The 27,749-nt window shown below is 40.5% G+C and overlaps 6 protein-coding genes across 6 annotated transcripts, besides 27 other annotated features; 3 read left to right on the forward strand and 3 right to left on the reverse strand.

Annotated features, from left to right (window-relative positions):
- Window positions 1-116: 116 nt before the first annotated feature.
- Window positions 117-230: a repeat region.
- A 2-nt stretch (window positions 231-232) lies between these two features.
- Window positions 233-288: a microsatellite.
- Window positions 289-313: 25 nt separating this feature from the next.
- Window positions 314-349: a repeat region.
- Window positions 350-637: 288 nt separating this feature from the next.
- Window positions 638-669: a repeat region.
- Window positions 670-689: 20 nt separating this feature from the next.
- Window positions 690-737: a microsatellite.
- Window positions 738-844: 107 nt separating this feature from the next.
- Window positions 845-881: a microsatellite.
- A 44-nt stretch (window positions 882-925) lies between these two features.
- Window positions 926-1,050: a microsatellite.
- Window positions 1,051-1,276: a repeat region.
- Window positions 1,277-1,285: 9 nt separating this feature from the next.
- Window positions 1,286-1,522: a microsatellite.
- Window positions 1,523-1,563: 41 nt separating this feature from the next.
- Window positions 1,564-1,615: a repeat region.
- A 32-nt stretch (window positions 1,616-1,647) lies between these two features.
- Window positions 1,648-1,832: a microsatellite.
- Window positions 1,833-2,093: a repeat region.
- A 54-nt stretch (window positions 2,094-2,147) lies between these two features.
- Window positions 2,148-2,178: a repeat region.
- Window positions 2,179-2,219: 41 nt separating this feature from the next.
- Window positions 2,220-2,270: a repeat region.
- Window positions 2,271-2,295: 25 nt separating this feature from the next.
- Window positions 2,296-2,331: a repeat region.
- A 422-nt stretch (window positions 2,332-2,753) lies between these two features.
- FPSE_09992 (uncharacterized protein) lies at window positions 2,754-4,595 on the reverse strand (the record flags this gene model as incomplete). Its single annotated transcript, XM_009263109.1, has 1 exon — window positions 2,754-4,595. One exon carries the CDS (start codon window positions 4,593-4,595, stop codon window positions 2,754-2,756), a length of 1,842 nt encoding a protein of 613 aa, XP_009261384.1.
- Window positions 4,596-5,333: 738 nt separating this feature from the next.
- On the forward strand, window positions 5,334-9,033 carry FPSE_09991 (uncharacterized protein; the record flags this gene model as incomplete). Its single annotated transcript, XM_009263108.1, has 3 exons — window positions 5,334-5,354; window positions 5,402-6,649; window positions 6,709-9,033. The coding sequence occupies 3 exons, from the start codon at window positions 5,334-5,336 to the stop codon at window positions 9,031-9,033; spliced, it is 3,594 nt and encodes a 1,197-aa protein (XP_009261383.1).
- A 30-nt stretch (window positions 9,034-9,063) lies between these two features.
- Window positions 9,064-9,107: a repeat region.
- Window positions 9,108-9,192: 85 nt separating this feature from the next.
- Window positions 9,193-9,364: a microsatellite.
- Window positions 9,365-9,396: a repeat region.
- Window positions 9,397-9,454: 58 nt separating this feature from the next.
- Window positions 9,455-9,572: a repeat region.
- A 228-nt stretch (window positions 9,573-9,800) lies between these two features.
- Window positions 9,801-9,949: a microsatellite.
- Window positions 9,950-9,953: 4 nt separating this feature from the next.
- Window positions 9,954-10,076: a repeat region.
- Window positions 10,077-11,436: 1,360 nt separating this feature from the next.
- FPSE_09990 (uncharacterized protein) lies at window positions 11,437-12,558 on the reverse strand (the record flags this gene model as incomplete). Its single annotated transcript, XM_009263107.1, has 3 exons — window positions 11,437-12,102; window positions 12,158-12,345; window positions 12,399-12,558. The coding sequence occupies 3 exons, from the start codon at window positions 12,556-12,558 to the stop codon at window positions 11,437-11,439; spliced, it is 1,014 nt and encodes a 337-aa protein (XP_009261382.1).
- Window positions 12,559-14,617: 2,059 nt separating this feature from the next.
- Window positions 14,618-15,006, forward strand: FPSE_09989 (uncharacterized protein; the record flags this gene model as incomplete). Its single annotated transcript, XM_009263106.1, has 3 exons — window positions 14,618-14,665; window positions 14,715-14,759; window positions 14,806-15,006. The coding sequence occupies 3 exons, from the start codon at window positions 14,618-14,620 to the stop codon at window positions 15,004-15,006; spliced, it is 294 nt and encodes a 97-aa protein (XP_009261381.1).
- Window positions 15,007-16,338: 1,332 nt separating this feature from the next.
- Window positions 16,339-16,677: a mobile genetic element.
- A 356-nt stretch (window positions 16,678-17,033) lies between these two features.
- Window positions 17,034-17,242: a mobile genetic element.
- A 1,494-nt stretch (window positions 17,243-18,736) lies between these two features.
- On the forward strand, window positions 18,737-20,668 carry FPSE_09988 (uncharacterized protein; the record flags this gene model as incomplete). The annotated part of the gene is made up of 8 exons (XM_009263105.1): window positions 18,737-18,798; window positions 18,879-18,897; window positions 18,927-19,104; window positions 19,162-19,603; window positions 19,710-19,749; window positions 20,037-20,391; window positions 20,422-20,477; window positions 20,522-20,668. 8 exons carry the CDS (start codon window positions 18,737-18,739, stop codon window positions 20,666-20,668), a joined length of 1,299 nt encoding a protein of 432 aa, XP_009261380.1.
- A 3,361-nt stretch (window positions 20,669-24,029) lies between these two features.
- Window positions 24,030-25,975, reverse strand: FPSE_09987 (uncharacterized protein; the record flags this gene model as incomplete). The annotated part of the gene is made up of 2 exons (XM_009263104.1): window positions 24,030-24,041; window positions 24,086-25,975. The coding sequence occupies 2 exons, from the start codon at window positions 25,973-25,975 to the stop codon at window positions 24,030-24,032; spliced, it is 1,902 nt and encodes a 633-aa protein (XP_009261379.1).
- A 1,228-nt stretch (window positions 25,976-27,203) lies between these two features.
- Window positions 27,204-27,247: a repeat region.
- A 298-nt stretch (window positions 27,248-27,545) lies between these two features.
- Window positions 27,546-27,639: a repeat region.
- Window positions 27,640-27,671: a microsatellite.
- Window positions 27,672-27,749: a repeat region.

Below are 27,749 nucleotides of genomic sequence, written 5' to 3' on the forward strand. Positions count from 1 at the left end.
TAAAGATAAATATATCTAACTAATTATATAAATAGTCTATTAATAGCTCCCTTACTATAAAGAATTCTTATAATATAAAGTAAAAAATAACCTATTAATAATTCCCTAAAGTTAAGTAAAAATACTATTAATTAAATATTATATCCTATTTATTAATAACTCCTTAATATTAAATATAATTATTAATAACTTACTAAAGTTATATAAAGGCATTATTAAATAATTAAATAGGATTTATTTTTATACCTATATTATCTATTTATTTATTTATCTATATATTTATTTATTAATAACTCCTTAAGGTTAAAGATAGATATATTTAATTAATTATATAAGCTATTTATTAATAGCTCTTTTAGCCTAAAGAACTTTTATAATATAAAGTAAAAAATAACCTATAAAAAGGTCTTTATCTCTATAAGAGATTTACTTAAAAGGAAATTAAAGCTAAAGAGAATAGACTTTTTACCTTTATTAATAACTCTTTTAACTTAAAGAATTCTTATAATATAAAGTAAAAAATAACCTATAAAGAGGTCTTTATTTTTATAAGAGATATACTTAAGAGGAAATTAAAGCTAAAGAGAATAGACTTTTTATTTTTATTAATTACTCCTTAAGGGTAAAAAAAAGTACCTTTAATTAATTATTTATTTTATCTTTAAATAACTCCTTAAAGTCTATATTTATATTTATATTATCTATTTATTTATTTATTTATATATTTATTTACTTATAACTCCTTAAGGTTAAAAATACCTTTATAGTAAATAAGAAATATTATTTATTACCTTTATCCTTATTAGATATATCTAATTAGATATAATTTATATTTATACCCTTATTATTTATATATTTATCTATTTATATATTTATTTATTAATAACTTCTTATAGTTAGCCTTATAGCTATAGCCTTATCTTTAATATTAACCTTTATTACTATTATATTATTTTTTTATATTATTATAATATTAAATATATTAATTAACTAATTATTTAAATATATATATTTTAATTTTACTTATATCTTAATTAGATAGTTTTATATATTTATTTTTAAATATAAATTAAAAAACTTTTATATATTATTTAAATACTTTACTTTTTTATTATTATAGTATTAAAAGTATTATTTAACTGATTATTTAAATATATATATATTTATATTACTTATACTTTAATTAGAGTTTTTCTTTTAGCTATTTTTAAATATAAACTAAAGAAGTCTTTAAAATTATCTTTTAGTTATTATTATTATATTATTATATATTTTTCTCTTAAAATAATTAATATAATAAGTAATTTAATTAATTAATTACTAGCTAATAAGTTTAAGTTAAATTTAATAGTAATATAAATAGGGGATAATTATATTAAAATTAAAATTAATTAAATAAAAGATTTAATATTATATTATCTATAGTAAAAAAATAAAATATAACTATATTAATTAATTAATTATTTACTATAATTATATATATAAATAATATAGCTTAATATAATAAATAAAATATTAATATTTTTAAATAGCTAAAAGCTTACTTTTAAAAAGGTTAATAGCTTATATATATATTAATATTATATTAATAATATATTTAATAAATTAATTAATAGAGCTAATAACCTTTATAATAGTTAATAGGAAATATTATATTATAATTTAATAAGTAGTTATATAAGCTTTACTATTTATTATTAATTATAGTATTAATTACTTATATTAAATTAATTAAATTATAAGCTATTAGATTTTATAACTTATAATTTATAATTAAACTTATAATATAAGCTTTAATTTATAATATAAGCTATTTTAAGTATATATATATTTATTTAATATTAATTAATCTTTTTAGCTTATTAACTATTAATAAGATATTTTTATTTAAATATATCTTATTTACTCTATTTATTATTAAGAAATATAATACTTTATTACTATTTAATTATATACTTTATAACTTATAATATAATCTATAAGTATAAATTAATATAAATTAATTTACTTATTTAAAAACCTAACTATTATATTACTCTTTAAAATTAAATAAATTCTATAATTTAATAGCTATATTATATATTAATTAAATTCCCTTTTAGTAGTAACTTAAGATATAGTAATTAACTTATTATATAGTTATTACCTTTTAAATATTTAATTTTAAATTATTTTAAAGAGCCTAAAGGGTAAAAAGGATTTTAGCCTTATATAAAGACTATAATATATTAAATTATTAATAAATATTAAATTAAATGCTAATAATATAAGGTAAGGGATTTTTAGCTTACCTACTTATTAAATATATTATTTTAATAAGTATAAAAATAACCTACTTTCTAGAAAAGCTTTTATTATATTAAAAGCTAAACTGTATTAATTCTATTAATTAACTTAAGTTCAGTCTAGTCCTTACTAAGACACTAATACTAATAACAGATCCCTATTAGCAAATATGACCTAAAGCTATAACTATAGTATTGCCTTAATCTATGCGATATTTATATTAGCCTCTTGCAGATTGAAACACAGTTGCTTAACTGTATTAATATAAGGCATTAAATTCAGCTCCTGCCAGTCTAAGAGATAGATTAGACTTATCGCTATATAGCCTACTTGCATTATTATAGACATTATGCAAATCTTATATGCTACTATCTTTGCTTTTATTAGAGTCATTATAGATGAGGGTAACCCCTATAGCAGTTAATATTTCACACAGCCTTGAACAACCCTTTTCCTCAGACTGCATATTAGATATATCTTCCCAAGGGCAAGACCACCTTGCGGGAAAACTCAGTAAGTTGGTCCAGTTGGATATCATCCCCGCTTTGGTTTGAAAGCAGGTCAGTGCCTGATTGTACTCCCAGGGCAATTCGTTCTTTATCCACAACGCCAAGACAATATTCGACACAATCTCTGTATCTTGTGCCCATATTCGATGCGAGTTGCGGCACATACCAGCTACGTAGTCTGGCTAGAAAGCTCTCTGGGGTATCCCTTGCACGGTGAAAGTTGACAAGCGGGCTTTGAAAAGCTAGCTCAAAAAGCACAAGCCCTAGTGCATATATATCAAACTGTTTTTTAAACCGGGGACCACTTCTATAAGAAGCTGAAGTTGGAATAAGCTTGGGGTGCCGGTATAGATCATGGTCATCCGCTCGGCGCGGATTGCTAGATCGCTCGACCGTTTCTTCATCTGGTTTGTCGGGACGAGAGTATCCGAAGCCAACCACAAGAGGTGCAGAGAAATCATACCGTTCATCCAACAAAGATTGATCCGGATTTTTTATCGATGCTGATGACTTGGGGAATAGCAGGATGTTGGAGGAACGGATCCCCTTATGAACCCAGCCGCAGACATGAAGTTGAAGAAGGGATCTGGCGAGGGTCTGAGCAATGAGATAACGGCCTTCCAGGCTACAACGGTCGCTTAGTGTGGGACTTGGCCTGTCAAACACATCGCGCAAAGTTGTCCATTTTGTCTGGTCGGCAGCCAAGGTTGGCAGACGGTATAAAAATGCAAATTTCGATTCGTCATCCACGTGCAGATATGCTGTGCACTCAGGGATGCAAAAGTCGTTCGGTTTTGTCTTGTTCAAGAAGATAGCCAGCTTGTCAACTCGGTTTTTGATGATCTGCCGTTCACGGTAGGGCATTGTACGATCATACTTCTTCCATTCCACAAGAACTGGTTGCTCCTGATAGAACCCATTCTCTAGTGGTGGGAAGTCGGTACCACCCTGGCTAGCTTTTGAGGCTAGAAATGCTGTTTTCAACTTGTTTGGATCATCGGCTAGTACCGAGAACTGTCTGCCATTGCTCGAGGGACCGGTATCGTTGATACTCAGAGCCTCTGCCAAGCGCTTGATAGCTGCCAATTTCTCGACTGACGCCCTGGCGTAATCAGTTGGCTTGGTGGTCAATGGATAAGATCCCGAAGAGTTCAGGTTTTTACCGCCATCCCCTTGAGTGAGCGCCTTTACAGCTGAGTCGAGAGCCGGAACTTTAGACGAGCTAATGAGGAGGGAGACAACAACATCTGAAAGGAAGTTGCGCATCCGAGATGGGAAAATGTCGTTCAAATCGTTGTTGAGATCAGATAAGTCCTTTAGTAGTGCGCCAAACTTCTCTTTGTCTTTAATCTGCCATTTACATCTTTTCCAGAAACTAACAGCCTTTTGGGCATTTTTGGCACTGACTTCGGGCTCTTTGACAAAGATGTTACTGCTCAAGACTTTGACCTCGGCCAAGTTCATACCATCTGAAGGCTTGTCGATAAACACAAGGCCGTATTTATCGTAGAGGTGCATGGCATCGTTGAGAATTTTGTAAATCCTCTGAAGAGCCCCGACAACGACTTGACGAACCTGCTCGCCTTGTTCCAACAGCGCCATGTCTAGCGCCTTAGGGTCGTCATTGCTTGTAGTGAGATTGTCATGCCAGACTTTGAACTTGAGACACTCTAGCTGAAACTTCCAGAAGAGCATGTCTTGTTCCTCTCCAAACTGAGAAGCTCCGGAGATGATGGCGTACATCTTTAGAGATGTGCTGAAAACTTGGTCGGCAAAGCCGATAATAGCAATAGCATCCATGATGGCAAAGATAATAGACAATATGCTGGTGAAGAACGAGAACTGGATATAGAGCGAGACGAGAGTTAAGTCTTGGAATAAATCGCGGGAGCTGAGAGAAAGAACTGGAATACAGGAAATGAATAGAGTTGCATTTCACTGTTCCCCATGTTGAGTCAATCGGTCAACTGGTACTGTATTGCATCGCTAGTATTAGGTGGGGTGATAAAGAAGGACCAGCTGACGTGGTGGCTGAAGCCTCGTCTTACTACCTCAACTGATGAGTTTGCGAAACGTATGTCGCTAGATAATGTGGCTTTGTTTCTCGTATGACTTATATTCAGCTACTACCAAAATCCACACGTGTCCAAACCAGTACCTATAGATTTGCTTTCATCGATAGTGGCGCGACAACATCAGATCATGATGTTCTGCGTGTTTTTCCAGCTGGTATTAGTGGTGGTCCAGAATTTCCCCAAGGAGACAGTTCAACATCAATAGTTCTATGCAAAGTGGTATCATCAGTGTCAGATCATCAATGCTACTGTATCACAGAGGCCGCATTGCTTTTCGCGCTTTACTTTATATGGCAACCGGCGTTATACAGACCTGGACGGCCTCTACTCTCCTTCATATATACAGTAAGAACAGGACAATCGCTACTGGAAGATTCTAGTAACATCATGATCGCAAACAACTTTGCTCGAAGTTTATTCTGCCCACCAAAGTCTATACAACAAGCAAACAACTTTGGACAAAATGGCCGGCATTCAGGATAATGTGAGTTGAATCATCCATGGACCTGCGCTTCTCTAACGCGGTATCAGGAGATAAGGGGTAAACTCGAGGACCCGATCATCAGGCCTAGTGAGGACAAGGCACCAAAAAGTCCCCCTACACGCGATATTGATATCGATCACTCCCCTGACTTCGTTTCCCTATTGTCTCTACTTGACCAGTACTTCAACAATGAATATTTCCCAGCAGATGGAAAGACTCCCAGAATCTTAGCATCTCAGTATCCGGCACTGGCGATGCAAGGTGCCAGCCTTGGACATGGACGTACGTATTCTGTCTGGCGATTGCCTTACAAAGGATCTCTATATGCCGTCAAGCGCCCCCGATTATCCGAAAGGAGTTATAACGGGGCATTAAAACTCATGCTTAACGAATTGAGAGTTTTGACTCTTCCGCCTTTGGTATCCCATCCAAACATTGTAGGTTTGGTAGGTGTCGGGTGGGAATATCAGCCATATTTCGAAGCGAATGGCGCATCTTTACCATATCTCATCGTTGAGTATTGCGAATATGGTACACTTGCAGAACTTCTCGCCAGAGTGGATGATTTGGATCTTCAAGTCAAGCAGAGACTGATTCTGGATGTCTCATGTGGGCTCTCAGCATTACACCAAGTTGGTATCGCGCACTGTGATGTGAGATGTGAGAACGTCCTCATTGCACCGCATCCACAGCGACGTTATGTAGCCAAGATAACCGATTTTGGCTCAGCAACCACTGATGTTGGCGACCTTAACGATCTGGATGAAGCCGGAGCACCTCCAGTTTCTTTTCCTTGTTGTGCACCAGAAGCCTATGATTTTGTTGAAACATGTCATTTGAAACTACTCGATATTTATTCTTTTGGTATAGTAGCCCTTTCAACACTATTGGGTGTGTACAATCCGTTTGAGAAGTGCTTTTCCGCCTTGAAGACTTCATCTTGGGAAGTTAGCTTTGATCAAGATCTGACAAGTTACCTTATGGACGATACAGTGGATATACGAGAGAGAGTTCTACATGTCAAGAAAAACAGCTTCACTGAGACAGTTATGCTGTGGGTCGTGAGAAGAGAAATCGTGGCAGAGGGCTTGCACCATGACCTGTTAGACAAGTTTATCGAGGCAACATTGAATATAGATCCACAGGCAAGAGATATGGCCACTGCCACTGAACTCATCCAGAGGTTACTCTCCTCAGATTCCCCTTCAAGCAGCATACCACCGGAAGAAGGCAAAAAAAGCACAAGCATGGCTGGTGAGACTGGGAAGCTTTACGAAAAACATGTCTGGCAACCGGTATGTGCCAACAGATTAGAAGATTATCAGAAGCTTTTTACGAGCTGACTATATTGTAGCATTTCCTTCAAATGAACACTCGCTTTCAAAGCTTCCCGCTGGTGGCGAGAAAGAAGTTCATGTTAGACCTTGAGGAGCGATTCCATAAGTTTTCATCTCCCGTCTATCTTATAATGCTGGCGCATTACTCCCTCCATGGAGTTGGTTCAGGTTCTGCTCTTCCACAGTCTTCTGGTCTTGACTTTCTAGGCCAAGAAGCCGCAATTTTTGATGACGAGGAGAACGACCCTTCGCTATGGTTCACCGTCTCGAGATACTTCCATGCCTTGGGGTCTCCGCTCCCGGAAATATCGCCGGATGCGGAGATCCTACACCTCTCTTTAGCAGCAAACTCAGGATCGGTAGTCGCCATGGAAGTATTGAGGAGACGTTCTCCGCAGACTTATTGGGATATTAAGAACAGCATATCCTGGGAGCTGAGAGGTTTGAACAAGGTATTTCCACGCATTGCCTGCAATATCGAACCGATCCAGGAATTCTACGATAATGTCTCATGGTCCGATTGTGACTGTGATCAAAAGGTTGAGTTGCTCAAGAATTTGCAAAAAGCTTGGGAGGACACGGACCTCTTTCAGCAGACTAAAGAAACCATGCTTCATGCTACTGCTGCTCATGGATGCCTGGATATTGTTGCTGACCTGATCAAATATGAGCTATTTCAGGTCGAGGTTAGGAATGTGGACGGACAGACTCCTCTACTTCAAGCCTGTCTTGCTGGTCGATATGATATGGTTCAGCTTCTAGTAGACAAGGGCGCAGACATGACGATCCGAGATGCGCGTAACGAAAATTGTCTGCACTACACCTCGTCCTTCCCCCACGCCTACGTTGCCAAATTCGTTGAATTGGCTCTCAGCAAAGGCGTTGGTGTCAACGACATGTGCAGCAGCAACCCCCTCGCGGTTCAGCAATCCGCAGAAAGAACTTATTGTCCTGGGACACCGTTACATCGAGCCATTTATGCAAACTCGCTGGCTGCAGTATCAGCCTTGCTACGCCACGGTGCTGACCCCAATCTTGGAGCACCTGAGTGGGATAGGGCAGATATAAAGCCAATAGCCTGGATTGGCGCGTCCACTATCAGAAGTGCCATCACACCACTGCAATTAGCCGCCAAGTTGGCCTATTCTGACATTCTGGATTCGATGCTGGAAGCCGCACCCACTGCAGCTACCATGCACGATGCAGATGGAGGAACACTGCTCTGCGCAGTTGATGAAGACGCTGCCTACGGGTATTACCTCCATGGCAAGAAATATCCCGAGGCTGTGGCCTCCACCGTGTCTGTACTCAAGAATCGGGGCGCCGAACTCTCCAAGGCCCTCAAGACCCAAGTTTCTCATGTGTCATCAATAGCCTTCGCCTGCTACGCAAACCGAGTTGACTTGCTCAAAGCATTAGTAGTGTCCTCCCCCAAGACCGAGTTGGACGTTGCAACAAAGTTCTCGATTTCTCCACCTCGAAGAATGAAACCCCTTCACCATGCTCTGAAACACGGCAACGAAAAGCTCGTTCAAGCTATCCTAGACGCTGGCGCTTCATGCAAAGAGGTTGAAGTTGACAACGACTTTGAGGGAACTATCTTCATGGCGCTTTGTGTTGGTATGCCAAATGGGGTCTCGCTTGCTGCACTGCTCGCGGACAACGGTGCAGCTATTGACATCGGTAGTCCAGCGAATCTCACGCCTCTGTTCGCTGCTGTTATTGCCAGTCAGTTTGAATTGGCAGATTTCTTGATTTCTCGGGGTGCTGATATTTGTCGTCGCATCGACCACTGCAATCTTTTGTGGTGGATGCTCGAGCGGCTGGATGAGCCTGGAGAAAGGCAACTCACGTACGCCATGGACAGGATGGGTTCTGGATGGGACACTTTTCTCACCAATAATGAGGTCAAATCATCGGTTTTCATGGACGTGGCATACCGAACTTCCAAGGCGTCGAACACAATCCGCTGGCTAATGAAATACTTCTTAGCAAAATTCGCAAACCCAGCTTTTCGAGACTATCACACCCCTCAAAGCTTAAATGCCCTTGACATAGCCATCAGCTTGTCTAATTTTGATGCCTGTGAGGTTTTGGTTGCGGCTGGTGCTCTGCAAGATGAGAAAGATTGGGAGCGAACTCTGCAATATGCAGGGGAATGTGTTTTTGCGCCGATTCCGGATACTGTCAAAGAAGCTGGTATGTCGGCAATTCGGAGACTCAAAGATGATCGACTTATGATAGTGGAGATTTTACAGTCGCGGGGGAAATTGAAGAGAGAGGTATTCCTGGGATTTTATATAGATGGGAAGCTATTAACACCAGGGCTTAAACTTGCGTAATTTCTAAAAGGCTAATAATTACTACTAAGGATATTTTTATTTATTTATTAAAATATAAGTTTAATATAGATTAAGCTTAGACTATTATATTAAATAAGCCTTTACTTAAAGATTTTAATTTAGCTTATACTCTTATTATACTAAAGACTGCTTATAATTTATTAAATTATATACTTTTTATTTATATACTATTTTTTTATTTTATTATCTTTATAAAATTATATCCTTTTTACTTATATATATTAATTAGAATATTTACTATTATACTAATTACTATTAATAATAATACTTAATACTATTTTTTTTAGCTTATATATTATTCTTTTATATTTAAATTTTAAGTTTAAATATAATTATTATTTAGCTTATATATTCTCTCTTATTTATAGGGTATAATTTAATATATTAATTCCTTATTACTATAAATAAGTAAATAAGTAATAAATAATATAATTAGCTAAATTTTAAAATAAAAGAGAACTTATTATATAATAACCTTATAATATAGTTAATAAGTAAGTATTATATATAAGTAAGTATTATACTATACTATATAATTAAAAAAGACTTACCTTATAGCACTTTTATTATAACTTAAGCAGTTATATTATATATACCCTATATTTTACTCTCTGCCTACTTATATTTTTACTATTACTATAACTAATTAATAAAAGACTAATACTTATAAGACTAATAGCACTTTAAGACTATATTACTTTAGGGCTAATAATAACTTAAGATATTATTAATCCCTATAGGGATACTTATAATATATATATATATTATTTAATATTAATTAATATATTTTAACTTATTAGCTATTAATAAGATATTTTTACTTAAATATATTATATTTACTTTATTTATTATTAAAAATATAATACTTTATTATTATTTAATTATATATTTTATAACTCTATAAATATAAATTAATATAAATTAGTTTACTTATTTAAAAACTTAACTATTATATAAACTTAATATTAATTTCTATAATTTTATTCTTAAACTTATAAATATATAAAGTAATTAGTATTTATCTCTATAGGCTTATTAAAGCCCTCCTTTAAATATAGGTTTATACTTAATAGGTCTTTATTACTTTATAAATTTAAAAGGTAATATTACTTTATATACTTATATAAATTACTAAGGCAGTAAAAGTGCTTAATAAGACTTTTAATAGCTAAGTTAAAATAAATAAGGGTAAACCTTTTTTATATAAAGAAAATACCTATAACTTCTCTTATATTAATCCTTAATAAAGATAAATATAACTATAGTATAGATCTCATCCTTTATCTAGGTTTCTTTAACTGTAATTAACTCTTAGGAAATAACTCCTTTATCTGCTATTATCTTCCTACTATAAAGTACTAAAGCTTCTTAGAATAGGTAGCAGGCTATAATAGCTATATATCGTTTTATTAATAGTGTTTACCCTTAATTGTATTAGCTACTTATTCTAAGAATACTTACTACCTTAATGACTATCTTAATACAATTAACTTATAACTAAGATTTGCAATTCGAAATGATGTAGAAGAATTCACTAAGAGTCGTCTAATATACCCTCTCTGTCTTAAATGCCTATAGAGTTTTTCTACTGCTCCTTTCAGCGGACATAGACACAACTGCGTATCATATCGCTCCCTGGCTGTAAACTGTTCAAATACGTATACTATAAGAACTTTTATCTTATGTAGTGCCTCCTCTTTATCTCCATGCGTTATCTCGTATTCGATCTGATGGCATTATATATTAGTCTCGTTTCCATATTGAGGTTTTGCAGGACATAACGTGGCAATGCGGGAGGCCGACCACCATTACCCCGTTCCTAATCCAGAAACTCGCATGATGTTTTATTTATGTGGCAACACTGAAACATTTTAGCACAGCAAGGTGACCAAAGCAGAGACATACGTATGCTACTGAGATCACACAAAAGCCTCTTCCCTAAAAGTGCATTTCTCCTATAAGAACGAGAAAATCAACAATGGCAAAATGAAAGGATCAGTCCCCACGATACCGCCACAAGACTTTAAACGCAGCTACGAGTGCTGGCTTAGGTTTGGTAACAGCGATATTAGCCCAGCCTTTTGTCTCATTGTTATATGATTAGTTATATCTTTCACACGAAGCTCATGTGCTGACCAAGAACAACGTAGTCGTCAGACACACACTTGAACTTCGCCCATTTAATCTTTACGAGAATTATAACTTGACTGTATATCCATTTTGAGACCCTATCTTTGATATGAGACCTGTATGACTATCGACTGAAAAGGGTGGTAAGAGGTCCTAGAACATAGGAAAAGTGTGAACTGATTGAAAGCCTCGTCCTTAGGGGCATTGGCAGTAGAGGTATTGGAGGAGTCTTAATCCTCGAGATCATTATTTCTAGGCACTTGCACTGTCATTAATGGTTCTGGCAACATTCCAATGAAGCAAGTCTCGTGTAGCCAGTGCATCTTCCAAGCTGTCGTGGCCCTTTCCCTTGACTTGGATAGTTCTCTGTAAGCGCTTCTCAGAGAGACTCTTGAGAGAAAGACCAGCGGTTTTGTCGCTAGAGTTACCCTCAATGATTTGGGTGTCTATGACCCGATGATGAATCCATCGTAGAGCGTTTAGATCTGAGTTTGTTGAGTGCCCAACAACAATCGTGTCAGGACACACAAATCCCCAAATAATGGCTCTGGCCTTTCTTTTGCCAAAAATGCATGTCTTTTGCCTTCGCGCAGCATTCAGAGCCTTCCAAGTTACTCCCGAAAATCTAGTATTTAAGTGGCTCATTGCCACATCTGGCCACACTAGCTTGTCGATCAAGATCCTGCCAGAAAAATACTCGAGAAGAGTCACCCGTATCAGCTCCGAATCTCCTGATGCAGCGGTTCCCATTTCGCAATCGATTACTACAACTTTGCAGCAGTTGTCGGTACTTGATGAAGGCGTTTCGTAAAACTGCCAAAGAGTCGATAGCTCATTCGGAGCATAAATCCGACTCTGGTGGGCGACCTCTTGCCTACAAGGGGGCGCTGTTGTGCGTTCATTACAGCAGGTCCATCTCTATGACGACTATCAGTAAAACTCAGAACTCGTCAAGAGGATGACGCGGCTGTACCTTGTCAACTACTGTACCGTCATGGAATCTGCATCGAGATTGCTGTTGGAGTGTCTCTTTCAACTTGAGCTGTTCAAGACCCAGGGTGTCAACATCGCGTATGTCGCTTGTTGACGCATCTTCCAAATTTGTATTGCCAGAAACTTCTTTTTGGGCTGAGCTCCGTCGACCTCTCTTTTTAACTTTGGCTATCACTTCACTACTCAGTATCAACGCTGGTATTAGTACTGCTTTCTCTTACCTAAGTGGCATCGGGCACACCGCCGTTTCTCGCCTAATTCTGCCTCAGATAAGGTAGAGAGGATATATCCTTTGGCATCTAGACACTCGGACGAGTGTACTAGATCATGGAGGCAGTCAAGGTAGCCAGGCTGGGAAGGGATCAGTACAGGTACAGGCATGATGCTGTTTGGCACGAAAGATTAAAATGCGGAGTCAGGATTCAGATGTCGATTCTCAAATTTCGCTAGCCTTATATATCAAGGCTTGGCCAGAGGTAAGATTATCTGTGAATGGTTACTTCAGTCAAAGCGTCATATTTCTTGACTTTTGTGACATCTTGCAGGATGCTTTGAGGGGTAAAGCAAAGATCAGGCGATCGTGGACCAATTGCATAGAGCCGCGTTTGCATGCAGTACTTGGCAGTTGCTTCTTCCATGGGAACGAGGATCCAGTGAAAGACGGTACAACCAACAGGGTTTGGTTTCCCTTTTGTGTGGTTTGCTTAGATGTATAGTGGCGTCAATTTTCAATCTCATGCAGCTCTGTATCACGACGCTTCTTAAGGCATCGATAAGAAAACGACCCGGTCAGACATGGACGAACTGTCTTTTTACACGATTGGTCGATTGGTAGAAAAGGGAGAGCAGAGCAGGTTAAACCTGCAGATCCATAGAAGATATCTGATGACAGTCGGAAAACTGCCAAATCGAGATCGGAGGCCGGAGGCTCTTATTGCTGGAAGTACTCAGTGTGTTGGTTCCTTTGTGATCTCTAAAATTACATTTTTCACTACAAACAATGCATTCACTTGACTTACAAACTTGGCATTTAATCTAACATGGCAAGCGTGTTACTTTCACAAGATGCATGACTGCCCGGCGATGCGGATGCATTGTGTTTCGAGTTGAGAGTGAAGAAGGGTTTTATACCTCGTCATCAAATAGATAAACTGAGTTCTTTGAAGAAGCTCAAACAGCCCTTTGACAGGAAGACGGCGCCAAACAATAGAAAGCCAAAGTCACAAGTCTGTGGCACAATGATTGATGTTGATGACATCTCTTTTGGTTACAAGCCTATTCGCAACTCTGAGTCTGATTAGCCAAACACGCAAATATGCCTTTGACCCGACGTGTCGCCCACAGGGCGCACGTCCCCTCCGCTTGATAGTGGGTCTTTAACCGCCTTGTAATTGATGTGTAATCTTAAACGAGGATTGAATTTGTTATTTACCGGGACTTCATTCCATGAGGGCTCCTCAGACTACATGAGGAAACTAAACGATACTTGTTGTAGGTGCATGAGTATTGCTTCTCCAATCTCTCATGCAATGTCACTGAGGATTTCTACAGTAATGTTTCCTTTTTCAGGTAAAGGCGCCTGCATTGCTGCAAATATCCCCAGCTGTTGGTGACACTGTCCTGACCTTGTTAGCTACTTTAATCGACGAGGTGGAAACAGTCAGCCATAATGCGGGGAACTTCAGGCCAACCGTAGCCTGCCGTCACCCATCTATCAATCGCCTAAATCAAGTTAGTGGTTGGTCATCAATTAGCGCGTCAATAGCTGCAACTGAAAAAGTGCAGGGATCATCGATCGAGATGTCTCCGGAAAGTCTCGGTCGATTGCTGACCTTCCCTGAGTGTGGGCGATAAGATGGCAATGAATGAGTATAGAGAGAGCTACTGAATAATCCCAGGTTTAGTTCTTGCTCAAAACGCGCTCTTATGGTGACCCTTGACAAAGAGCTTCTAACTTAACACTTGTTGTGCAGGAGGAATGAGGTGGGTCGCGGGTAACGGATAGTTCCGCCTGCGTGATAATCGTTTCTTAAAAAGGCTAGATTTCTATAGGTGGGTATCCGTCACCACTTAGCTAGCCCGCTCAGCGCCAGTCATGATTAAGCTTGCGGTTGTCCTCTCTATTCTTGTTTTGCCCGTCCGCATTTTATCTTCTCCAAGAACATTCACAATGCCGCAAAGACAAGGCAACCAATTCGCTCAAGATTTACGACATGCCATATGTGCGGCCTCTCCACAGGCAGATGTATGCATAAATCCACAGGGTTACGAATTTGGCTGATCCGATGATTCCAGAGTATTCCTTTTCAATTGAATGAATCATCGCTCAGCTCGTAGGTGCTCTGGTAAAGTCGAGTCGGCCTGCTTTAACGCATTATCTAGCAAGGGATCGGCTTATATATCTTCTTTCCGTTCTAGTATTCTAGCCGACAGGCATGTCATGTCGACGAAAGCTACGCGCTCATCTAACCCAACGTGCACATACGAGGTACGGCCAAGAGGTTTTTCGCCAATGAAACCAGCTAACAGCACTTCAGAACGGACGCCGTTATCATGCCTACCGTGAGGGCGCTTATCCATTTGTAAGCCCAGAACAAGTCTGTTCAAGAAACCACTCACAAAATATAGCCTAATGATCACAAAGAGCAGGATAGAATGGATCTAGGACATCACATCTATCGTCTCTTGTTAGGTGGAAAACTCTACCTAGCACCCATCGGAGATAACCCAAAGCGAGTACTAGATCTGGGCGCTGGCACAGGCATCTGGGCTATCGATTTTGCAGAGCGCGTAGCCCATAGCTCAGCATCAAGGGAGAATTGTTCCTGACTATCTAAATAGTGAATTTCCCGATACAGAAGTTCTAGAAACTGATCTGAGCCCTATCCAGCCCCTTTGGTACGGTATTCTAGCCATGATATTGACCAGATATTGATGTCCGGTATGTAGGGTCCCAGAGAACTGTATCTTTGAGGTCGATGATTTTGAGTCAGACTGGCTTTTCCACAAGCCATTTGACTTTATTCACTCACGTGAACTCGGAGGTTGTATAAGCAACAGCAGGCGACTTTTTAGATAGGCTCCGGACAATTTGGTTCCAGGGGGTATTTTGAGATGTAGTCTGTTCATGCGGAGTTCAAGTCGGACGATGACACTATAGGCCTGGCTGAACATGCCCTCTTTTGGATGAAAGCTATCATGGAAGGCTCGGTCGAGTTCGGAAAACCGCTAAATGTTGCTCCAAGCTGGAAGCAAGAGATAGAAGAGGCGGGTTTTGTGGATGTCGAGCAGAAAATTCTCAAGGTAAACATTCCTTTCCCTAATTGACCCGTCAAACTAAGGGCATCAGAAGGTCCCGATTGGTCCATGGCCAAAATATCCTACGCTGAAGGAGATTGGACACTTCTAATCATTATAAGAAGCAAAGTTGATCGCTCCCTATACCCCGGGAATTTTCTCGCGTGTTCTCCATTGGAAAAATGCCGAAATTCAAGTCTCGATGGCATAAGTCAAGAAGGATCTTTCGAATCCTGCTATTTATCTTTATGTTCCGGTCTATTTTATATGGGTCAGGAAACCCGAGTGAAGGAATTGGGGTCAGGAGTCAGACACCCCAAGGTGATTTCCCTTCTCATAATGTCCTAAACGTCTTTGGAATTAAATTTGACGGCTTGATCAAATGCTAAACAACGGGAACAAAACCGGCGATAGAATGAGTAATTCATTTTTTCTATTCATCCGTGGTAACCAGTGAAGATAGAAATCATGCAATAACAAAGTAAGTCTAACGATTTTTCTGCCTCCTTCACTGTCCCTGTCGCCGGTGTATCAATACCAGATTGGCCGCACCTATCGATGTGTCAGGACGCTCGTTTCCTGATACTTTATCTCTGGTATCCACGACTTTGTCGCTTATATTTGTCAGTAGTTTTGGAGGCCTGCAATGTACCCTCTTGTGTATCCGACGGCCTTCGAGAACTGGAAGCAGAGTGTCGTAATGCAGCCGCAAGCCCTACTGCCTTAGCACTAGTGAATGGCCATGACTGAAGGATTGGAGTGTTTTCTTTTTTTTTTCTTGAGGAGGGCTCGTTTGTTGAGCTTCTTAAAATCGGTAAGCATGACTGCGATTTCTATGAATAAACTCTAGTATTGTAACTTGTGGCCTGCCATTCTACCAGGTAGCGGTAGCACTCAATCGAATTCCGATGGAAGAACTTGAGACGATCTACCTGCTTGCATTAACGCCTTGAGTAGAGCGGGTGCCGACTGAAGTGGATGATGGAAACTGTGAGAGCACGACGAGAGCAGATATAGGATGGGCAATACGCATCGCAGTGAGCAGTTCAGCGCGGAACGGTGTGATCGGAGTCGGTGGGGTCGTTGAGACCCCAGCCTCGGTGCGAGGAGGCCCGAAGGTCGAGAGCTTCTCCTTCACCCTCGGCATATGAACAGAGCAGAACCAGTTCTATAGAGAACTAGCAGCGATGGAATGCGCGTTGAGACACTTATCCGACATTGAGTATCGAAATGTGACACTAATGGCGAGCAACAGGACCGCTGTGCTGAAGGTCCGCAACCGTTGCCAACAATCCGGGCAAGAATACATTAGGTGCATACGTGATTCCATCAATGCACTGAAGTCCAAGGATGATGCGGTGACTATCATGTGGATGCCCATCAGCACTGAACATAACCTTCTGGAAATGACCAAGCAAGAGGCGCGAGCTGCAAGTCGAAACGGTGCCGTCCCGGCTTGAAAGTTTCCCAGAAGGCGATCGGCGACCTGGAACATAGCCTGAGTGGGCAAGCGTACAAACAAACGGCTACCTGAAGACATTGGCAGCTTCTGAAGGAAGGTTGACGCTACCTTCCGACGCAAGCACACTCAACTGATCTACGATGGCTTATCACGGAGCAAAGCTAATGTGCTTACCGAACTTCGGACGGGCATGGCTAGACTGAACAGGTGTCTCTTTCGGATCAAAATGGCAGTATCGCAGCAATGCGTATGCGGATAAGTGGTGGAGACGGTCGAACACTTTTTCTTTAGGTGCAAAAACTGGACGCGGCGAAGGTATAGGGGGGAATATTCGATAGGGCTTATCTGCAAAGATCGTATGGAATACACTCGAATGAAGTTGTGGAGTTCAGAGATATCTCATCCTTGTAGCCTTGAACTAAGATGCCGCAGCCTTATTTTTATCCATCTTGAGCAGCTTGACATTAACAAAGGCATCGTCATAGATATTCGAATTGGTTATTAAACGACGTGCTGGCTTACAACTAAGATCAACACGTCTTACTTACTGTCTGCTTATTTATTCTTAAAGTGGTGTCAAAGTTGAAGATGAGACGCACATCATCTGGGCTGAGCAAAAGTCCCTGATCACTTCATTGAACTACCAGACTTGTGGTTCACTGTCCATGGCGGACGTTCTCCCTGGAGAGAAAGGTAATCCTGTAATTTCCTAAAGCGTCCACAATAACACACCATTAACATTATGCCACAACATGGTTCCTTGCCTACATTATGATGGACCAAAGCCGATCATTGAACCTATGATCTGCATTCGTATTAGTCTATTAAAACTCTAACATTGAGTACTCGGTATCTTCTGACGAGACTAAGGAGTATCGCCACGAAGACCTCAAGTTTGATGTTGAGAGGATCACTACAGTTAGTGATAAACTAGCCCCACCTGACGTGGAACCCTTTCTGATTGATGTCAACAAATCTGCATATGTAACATCGCTTCCCCTGAATATCATGAATCAGCTGGATGTTAGTTACCAAGGACAAGTTTTAAGGATTCGATTGTATCCGAAAAAGAGCTAGATAGAATGGCTAGAAGGCTTGTAACGAAATATGATCAGGAGAAAATCTAGCCCGTTATCGCTATATGGTAGGCGCAATTCTAAGTAAACCGTGCCACAGTCACGGTATGTGAAATCACTTCTTTCGCGATGTAATCGCTATTGAATGGCTGGTCATTCTCCCCGCCAACTTAGAACCAGTTAGATTCTGAATTAGGATAGGTCGACAATTTGACTTGGAGGAACCCCCATGAGTAGCTTTAGTCATCATAGCTGAAATGTTAGCGATTGACTGACTAAAGTGCGGGTCAACGAGTAACCTAAGGTTTAGCGAACTCAATCACAATACAACTAAGGGCTATCCCGCTCTTGAAACCAGTTTGTCATAACCAACGGAATGATTAAACAAATTTCGCAAATCAACTATCTCGGGTTTTGTAGAACACAGCCTAAGACATGATGGATTTGATCACGGCCACACCCTGATAGGGCTGTAGCAGTATAATGTCACGTGAAATTGACAAGTTCCCCTCTGCAGCCTGATCTCAGCCTCTGTGACCCCGCCATTTCTCCTTAACAGATTTCCAGTTCTGAACGCAAAAACCACGCCGTAAGTGTGGGCTAACAGGAGGATACCCATTCTGTTAGGCCTTATCAGCTCAAGCAGGGTATATTTCCTCTTGTCGGATTGACTACATCGACTTCGCGTTTTCCCCAATTGGCGGTGACTGAACTGATCATGAAAATGCGTCTACTATCAGCGAGAGATCTTCGTTTCAAAGAGTTCAACGACGACAGAATCCCAAAGTATGTGATACTTTCGCACTGTTGGGAAAACGAGGAGCCATCGTATTGCGACGTGATAGATGCTGGTAGACAGGGTATAGAACTGTGGAAAACGCAAACGTACAATAAGATCTACTGGATACGAATAGATTTGGGTCGATACATGCTGCATCGACAAGTCCAGCAGCGCCGAGCTTCAGGAGTCTATTAATTCTATGTACCGTTGGTATCTGGAATCTGACGTCTGTTATGCGTACTTGTCGGATGTGTCTATATCTACCAATTACGCAGGGCACAGAGGGTCGGCATCATCAAAAGTACAGAGAGGTTCGTTCCAGAATTCTCGTTGGTTTACTCGGGGCTGGACGTTACAGGAACTTCTAGCCCCTAGAGACTTAATATTTTTCGATGAGGATTGGAACATGTGTGGCGATCGTGTTGAGCTACAAGACGCCATCCAAGCAGCCACGGGCATAGACTCAACCAGTCTCATCAAAGCCTCTCACAAGGATGGAACATACTTGCGATTCATTCGACTAGGAAGGCTTTTTTCTTGGGCTGCCAATCGACAGACTACTCGATATGAGGATCAGGCCTATTCGCTCCTAGGCATCTTTGACGTCAACATGCCATTATTGTATGGCGAGATAGATAAGGCATTCTATCGTCTACAAGAAGAAATCATCAAGGTTAACGAGGACGTATCCATGCTTGCCTGGAACTATACAGAGGCTGACGACGGATTTGCGCCGAACGGTTTGGCCAAATCCCCCTCACAATTCCAGAACTATCAGAATCTGGCCACAAAAGACAACACCCGAGTTCCGTATGTTGCGTTCAGTCCAAGAATGATAGCACGAGGATTACAAGCTACTATGAAGATCAGAAGCGATCCGTTCGAGAACAGGTTCGGATATACTGTTTTGACGCAGGAAAGAAACTGGAGATCCCTGGTTCTTCCTGTCCTATTTTGTTCGTTAACATTTGTGAGAACTCCGATACAGAACGAGTGTGTTAGGTTCTCGGACCCTTTTTGGGTTCCATCACGGTTCATTGATGAAGCCAAGTCAAGATCCATTTGCTTCATCCACCACGTAGAGGCTACTCATCTCTACGAACCTGGAGATGGTTTGAGTCTTTGATCGGCAGTATGGAAGAGTTATACCACAGCCTTCACCTATCCTGTTCAAACAAGAGCTGGGCGTCGCCAGTTTTCTGCACTATTGGGAAGATTCCCAGCAAAACCAGAACAAAGATAGGGGAACTACACCTTTGTTGTGGAGCTGGTCGCTCGTAATGATTCGAAGCGGAGATACGTTGTCATAGTTGACTACTGGTCTGATGGAACAACTATAACAAAATACATGACTGTCACGGTGGTCCGACGTCGATGGCACATCAATTTAGCATACGCTCTGGAACTCGCGCAACGCAGACAAACCAGACAGGACTCCAAGTCATGCAAGCTCCCGGACGAATATGGCAATGGTATCCCGGCAGGAGAAATCATTTTTATTTCTCATCTTACCATTTTATGGATTAGCGAGGCTGAGAACAAGCTGAACAAAGAAATTTCACGTCCCCGCAAGAACCCCGAGATCAGAACGCTTGGCTGTATGAACATAAGAACTTTTAGCTAAATAGCTATAAAGCCCTTGAGGAACATCGAGAATAGTAACCTTAATTCGAAACTGAGTGAAGTGTGATGGAGTTCCTTCATAGGTCTGACAAAAACCATTCACAGCTGAAAATCATGCGACCCAGAATCCCCCCCTATGTCCCCGAACGGAGAGTTTTACGTCCTACACCTGTAGCCTTCACGCTAAGCGGGTCAACTAGCATCCTGTTCATCTCCTACGGCCGAGAGTTCACTGACGCTGGAGAGCCCTGATAGAAATACCTCGACATTTATGGCTCAAAGAGAGCAATAAACTAAGGAGATAGCAAAGGTAATGCATCTAGCGGATATTTATCTTACCACACACTGCAGCGAGTATTTCTACAAGATCTTTGCTCTTGTCTCCTACAATCCCTTTCTCGACCTTGGCATTTTGAAAACCCTGAGTCCCTCGACCACCGATGTTTTCTGTCTGACTTCCGCTATCTCGGCCGAAGTACCGCAACCCGGGATGCCTCCGGTCACTCGAAGCCGGAGCAGACCGGCCGACGCATTCTTTCCCTTTCCACAGCTTCCTATTGAGCTTCAATCTATGATCTGGACCTTCACTTTACCAGCCCCCCCAAGTCCATTACGCCTATGATGGAACTTACACTTTGCCCGGTTCCAAGTTTGTTATGTCAACGGAGGCACGGCTTTCGACAGTTTTGGATTACTAATTAAATCGCCTCAACATCCCGTTACTATGAGCGTTACGAGGGAATCGCGAGCGGTGGCCTTGCGTCGTCTCAGAATGTTTCCACGGTTCATCCCATCGTCGCTCGAATCCTATCCCTCACCAAGAGGCTATTACGGTCCGGATAAGGATAGCCTGCAGCTTTTCGACAATGAGCATGATATTTGGCACAAATATCTGACCCGCATCCCTTTTGCCAATATTTCATGACCCCTGTACGCTAATGGGCAATTTGGGACAATATTTCCAAAGGTCTCTGGGCGTATGTCAGCCTGTGAACCCAGACAACGGCATCGCAGGTTCCTCATGTTTAGAAGAGGGGCTCAATTCAACCTTCGCTGCCTATGCAAAAATCAAGACGGATCTGAACACGATCCTGTCATAACTCAGCCACTTTGGTATATTGCAATCCAGCCATGGAAACATGTTGAAGCTGTAATGGGCAGCGGAGAGATTCAGACTATGCTGGACCGATGGACGTCAGATGTGCTCCGATGGCGCAAGACAGACACGGTGAAGCTCGAGATTATTGACTTTGACTGTAGCTGTAAAGCCAACTTTTACGATAGGATGCAAAGATCGCAGGAGAATCAGTGGTCAGTCGAGTCTATCAGTCACGCATGAGTCACGGCGCTAGCACTGAGGAAAAGGTATCCGACATGTAAAGAGCCATAGTTCTATTGGTAATGTATCCTCATACAACCAAGAAACATCTCAAAAATATATCACATCATCCTTTTTTCATAACAAGTCATGAGATCTCCACTGTGCATTCCACTAATATTGAGTGTAGCATAGAGCTCGATGTAGATAGGGTCTGAGGCCTCCCTGCTCAAGCCAAAGAAAGATTTCCCGTGATCTGCTAGTTATTCACGTCACTTAAAGAACACATGGAAAATATCGGGACAGTTATAACAAAAGTCGCTTCATCGTAACGATATTATATTACAAGCTGTGGACGGCAATGATTTGATATATAACCGCTTTTTCAACCTGGCTAGAAGCTATATAATTGATATGTCAGTTCTTAATGAGGCGTATACTGAAAGCGGAATACTATCTGCACATCTGCCCATTAACATTTCTACGTCGACTGGGTAGCCTTGAGAATTAGACATATTCGAATGCCACAATTGCATCTTGGTTGAATCTGTCCTTTTATCAACGTAACAGGAAGAAATTATTGGTCGACTCATCCTCTTGTCGAGAAGACCTTATGAGTCATTTTAGCATGGCCACATTTTTGAGATGTTTACGTCGGGCATCAACACGTAAGGGGACACGGAGCCTTACTTTGTGTTACTATGATTGCATGCCTAGTTACCCATCAACACGTATAGCCTCGACCTCGATTGAAAATTCCTAAGACTAAAAATGAGTTCTAAAACTTCATCATCCTATCTTGACTTAATGCGGATCAGTTCCTTCCGCCTAAGATATATCGCACAGTAACAAGGAACGCAGTTTTCTGAGTTTTGTTAAATAGTATGGTTGCTAAAAATCTCCAAAGCATGGTTTAGTTCGTTTGTGTTTGTCATTGCATAAGCTTCAGGCAGAAGTGCATCTGAGGTTGGATGTCTCTCTGCATAGCCCTGTAATTGGAAATCTAAAGGTCCATGCCTTCATAATCTACCGCCCGTGCTTCACTACGATATTCCATAGGTTTCTACGACGCTGCGGATACAAGATCCTGCTTATTTGACTTTCTAATAAGAAAATTTCTGGGACTGGCATGGAAAGCAGTTATGGATCATTTCTCTGTCGCTGTAGGCTGTATGGGAATATCTGACGTCATTGCTAGAGTTGTACCAAGAATCTCTAACGTTATACAGACAGCCTGTGCCGCAAAAGCCGATTTGTCTCGTATCCAATAACAACTCGGTCAGCTGAATGACATTCTCGAATTTATCCGACGAGCCATTGGGCCAAGACAGGATCTACCCGACACTGATCGAGACCTGGTATACACTATCATCAACTGTTGTCTTGATGCTCTTGATGCTGTCGACTCAATTGCGAAGGAGTATTCTGGCCGAAACGGATCCAAAAGGTGGGCAATCCAGGGCAAAGCAAAATGCCGCGCGATGAGTATGGACTTGGATGGAAACATTCAAAAATTGAAGCTTGTCTTACAAGGACACCATGGGTAATTGGGAAAGCTAGCCTTGGTACGATGGCATGCTAATTAATGGCGATCTAGTGCTGGATTAAGAGAAATAATAATACATAGCAATCGTTCAAGTGCCGAACATAATCAAATCTACTAAGTTGCATTGAATATTTCGGCTGTTACGGAGTTTTTGATACACCAATAGTCTGATCAATCGAGCAGACTTACAAAAATGCAAACTCTGCTTGAAGATTTGACTCGTCGCTCAATTCCACAATGTAGTACAAGGCATTGTGTTATGGATATCCCGGAAGATCGTCTATACATCCCACCTGTGGTTCCTGGTAGAAGCCACCCTAGGCCCGGAAATGAAAGCTACTCGACAATAGAAAGGTGATACTTTATAGAACCCTTATAGATACTATAAGACCCTTGAAAAAGGCGAAGATAATTGGATTTTTCCCACATAGATTCAAGCTAGCCAAATGTCGTCCATTTGTGGCCTCGAAACCTTGAGGAAGGCTTGCAAATCCTTAGCCATTAATGTAATCGTCAACGTGCCGCCCCTTATTGCATTGCCATCCTCCCAGTGTAGTATCAAGAGATTGAGAACTATATCAAGCTTTAGGTGTGGCCGGTATTTTTTCGATCGATAACATTCCAGAAGCAGAAGCTTTTGTTTTTTTGTTTCCCTCCCCTTGACCTCGAATGTATTCCATAAACCATCTACATACCACTTCGATTCGAAAACCAGGTTAGTAGGGTTGTTCAAGCTGTGCCCGTCGAACTCAGGCTTGGTTCTGGTGAAGTCTTGAAGACAACTGCTGCACCGTCCCCTACTCACGGAAGTCCGACAAGGCAGTTCCAGGACTATTCCCCTGACCTTCAGCTTGGTATCTTTTTCCATTTCGGGGTCAAACGTGCAGTTATCGATCGAGTCCGACGTCTTGGGAGCACTAAAGCCTTTTCTATACGGGTTTGGCGGGTCTGGTGAGTGACATGAACTTTCTATGGCGGTATGTGCACGTGTTGTAGATAACCTTGCAAGTAGAGGTTTTAGGTGATGACGATGCCTCTTGCGGGGTTGCCACATCCTGTGGGTATCTCTCAAATTATCAAACAGCGCCTGCCCGTTCGCTGTCTCAATTATCAGCGGGGGCCGCAAATCGACTTTGTCTCTAATTTTGTCCCTTTCTTCCTGCTCGAATTCGGCAACACAATGCGGAAAATGTACACCCGATTTCAAATGCCACCCTGTCCAACTCCAAGTAGGAAACGGTAAACACTTTCGTCGAGTCGCGAGAGCAGGATTGGTGCAACATCTGGGGCATCCATACGAATCATAGTCGTGACGTTCTTGACGCCACAAGAGACACTGCATAAAACTCTCCTTTGGTAAACCATTCCAGAAACCAGTTGGAAATGCAAGTTGCTGAAGGCGTTGCAGCAATCCCGCGAATGCATTCAAGATGTCTTTGTCGTAGCTCAAATGACGCCTCAAGTAGAGATTTAATAACCGCTCGTATTCCAACAGCTTGTTTCTTCGTAATTCATTCCTGGTAGGGAAATGGAGGTCTGTCTTCGGAGGTCTGTCGTCTTTGTTGCCTGCGTGGTGTGAGATGGGCTTGATATTATCACCAAATGCTTGCTCATCATTGAGGGCCTCACAACAGTTCATGGAGTTGCAGCTGTAGTAGACTTGATGTTTGGTGAATAGCACAAGTCTTTGAGATAGTAAAGCTTCCTGATAAGTCCAGCCGCGTCCCATCCACGGCGATACTGCCAGTTGTTGATCAAAACTGGGAAATTTCTGGATCAAGATATTTCCATTTCCAAACTCGATTCGGAGCTGGTGACTTCGCTGTGACTCGGGATGAACCCTGGACATCCCACTGTTGCGACTGTTGCTGTCGACGGCAACAATAGTCGCCCAAGCCCCACGATATATAGATGCCATGTAATCCATTTGCTCATGCTTCTTTTGCCTATCGTCTTGGTCGATACAGACTGCATCAACCCACAGATATCTCATCTTCAGGTTCTTGGTAACAGCTATGCTGTCTTGGACTGTTTGTGAAAGTCTTTCAATAGCAATGGGACCAGGTCCACTGACCCGGTAATTGGCACCTGAGCCCCATACATAGCTTAGAGCTAGATACTCAACTGGCTTTGTTGAATCGCCCGGATAAGATACCAAGGTCTTCTCGTACACGTCAATAAGGAAAATGTTTTTCAGAGGCGGGGAATATTCGCTTTGACATGGCAGGTGCCGATCATGGCAATATCTCAGCCACGCTGAAATTGCCGCGTAGTTGGGTTTTTTTTGGACAATCCGGACGGTCCCCTCAGTACTGTCAGGAAAGGCCTTTCCAAAAGTGTCGAGGGGTTGAAGGGGGAACCCTGGTGTACGTCTGAATTGAGAGACTTCTTGCGAACCCTGCATGCAGGTCCATAACGAGTTGCGTAATAGGGAATCTGCATCCGCCACAGCGAGATCCTCACCGAAAATTCTTGAGGGTTGAATACTTCCAGCTGTGTTGTAGTAATATCGGCATAGACGACGACAACTTGGACAGGATGGGAGGCATGGTGGAATAGGAGCGTCAAAGACGAGCCGCTGGGCTACCAGATTCGAGGACTCAGTCGATAGTTCCACGTTGGAAACGTTTTGAATGCCAAGTTGCGCGCATCTTTGACATTCGGCTCCAGCCGGTGGTAAAAAAGAGAAGGTCATAAGGGTCGGAAATAATATAGACCTGGGAATATAAGAACACTTGTGATATAAGGCAAAAATGGAATCAAGGCATAAGAGATTACACAACACCTCGGGGGAGCATAAGCTATTTATGCAGATGCTGGTCTCCCCCACACCAGTGCCTCTCGTTCTAGTATCATCCTTCTCTGTTCGTATCTAGCACATCCAGAGCATTATTGCTCAGTGGCTTATGCATGTCAGCTGCGGAAGGCCTAAATGAGGCAACAATATGCGGGCGCTCTGATGATGTGATTTGACGCCCTTTGGTAGGCGGCACGGACGGACACTAGTCCATTGCCAGTGGGCGCCAAGGTGCTTAGATATCCTCAACGCCTAAAGACGCCTGTTGCCAAATTGGGATAAATACTTGAGAGAAGTAAAACACACGCTCTTTACCTAGGTTTGGGGAGCAATTGACCTAGTATGTTCCTATTATGCAATGTGAATACTGAAGTACCAATTGGGTAACCCCTGATGCCAGTTGGGTCGCTGTTTATTGCAGCCCGTATAGACGAGATGCTTAGTTTCTGTAAATTTCAAAATAGCATTAAGAGTTGATAAAACCCTCTTATGTTTATTAAACGTGAAGCTTAGTGACTAAATATACAGTTAAGACCTTAAAACGCTTAATTATTTGCTTCTTTTAATACTGTAAGTGCTAAAGATCATATTAAAACGACCTTGCGTCGCATCGCTAAGAACAACCAGCGTATATAAGGCAGCTAATAGAAACCAGAGCTAACATCCGAAATCATAGCAAACATACAAGTAGGTATGTAATAAGATTTTCACTTACTATAAGGTATGACTGAAAAGAATGAGTGAATTAATTTATTACATAAGGATAAACGAATCTTAAAGGACTAATAACTACGCTAAACTATCGATATCCTTCCCTTGTTCTTTAGGACTACCTAAGAAAGCCCCGAAGTGCAAATTATCTACATCTATACCTGTAAGCATTCTTAGCTATTATAACTGTCTTATCGCTTATCCCAGGTAATATTAATAACTGACTGACTAATAAACGAGCTATTAAGTAATTTCAGTTTCAGCAAACTTAGTAACTATAATTCAGCTCGAAATGGGTCTTTTGCAACTAATTAAGTCATTAGATAAATCTTGCAAATTAACTTTCACTTTAGCTCTATAGCACTTGTTTAGACAGCTAGACCAGTTTGTTAAGCCTTTAGCATATAGCAATGGGTAATAATATAGTTATAATTATATAGATTGTTAAATAAAAAATAAGCAATCTAAAGATAAATGCCTCTAAGAACTAAAATGTAATCTTACTAATAGCTATATAGAAAGCGATCTTTTAGATTTCTCTAATAAGATACTTATTATTCTTTAAAAATGTATTATAGTAGTACTTAGAGACTGACTAATAACTAGAACTTAAGGATCTATAAAGTGCTAGATAAATTTTAAATCTTCTTAGTAAGCTTTAAGCGATATTTCTCAGTAGATTTACTCTTACTAATAATCCGCTTAAGTTATTTAAGCTATAGATTAATTACTAATTATATATAAGGTAATTAAGCTCTATTTTATATAATTTATATAAATAGAATATAGTAAAATATAATTTCTTATTATTATTATATTATTTAATTTCTTTAGTTAAAAATAATATAGTTAATAAGTAAATAGATTAAATAAATAAATAAATTAAAAATATTAACTTTATACTTTTAAATCTATTTATAAATACTATAATCTATTTAATTAATTAAAACTATTTATTATA

This window comes from Fusarium pseudograminearum, chromosome 2, assembly GCF_000303195.2.
Source record: "Fusarium pseudograminearum CS3096 chromosome 2, whole genome shotgun sequence".
In the NCBI taxonomy this organism is placed as follows: Eukaryota; Fungi; Ascomycota; class Sordariomycetes; order Hypocreales; family Nectriaceae; genus Fusarium; species Fusarium pseudograminearum.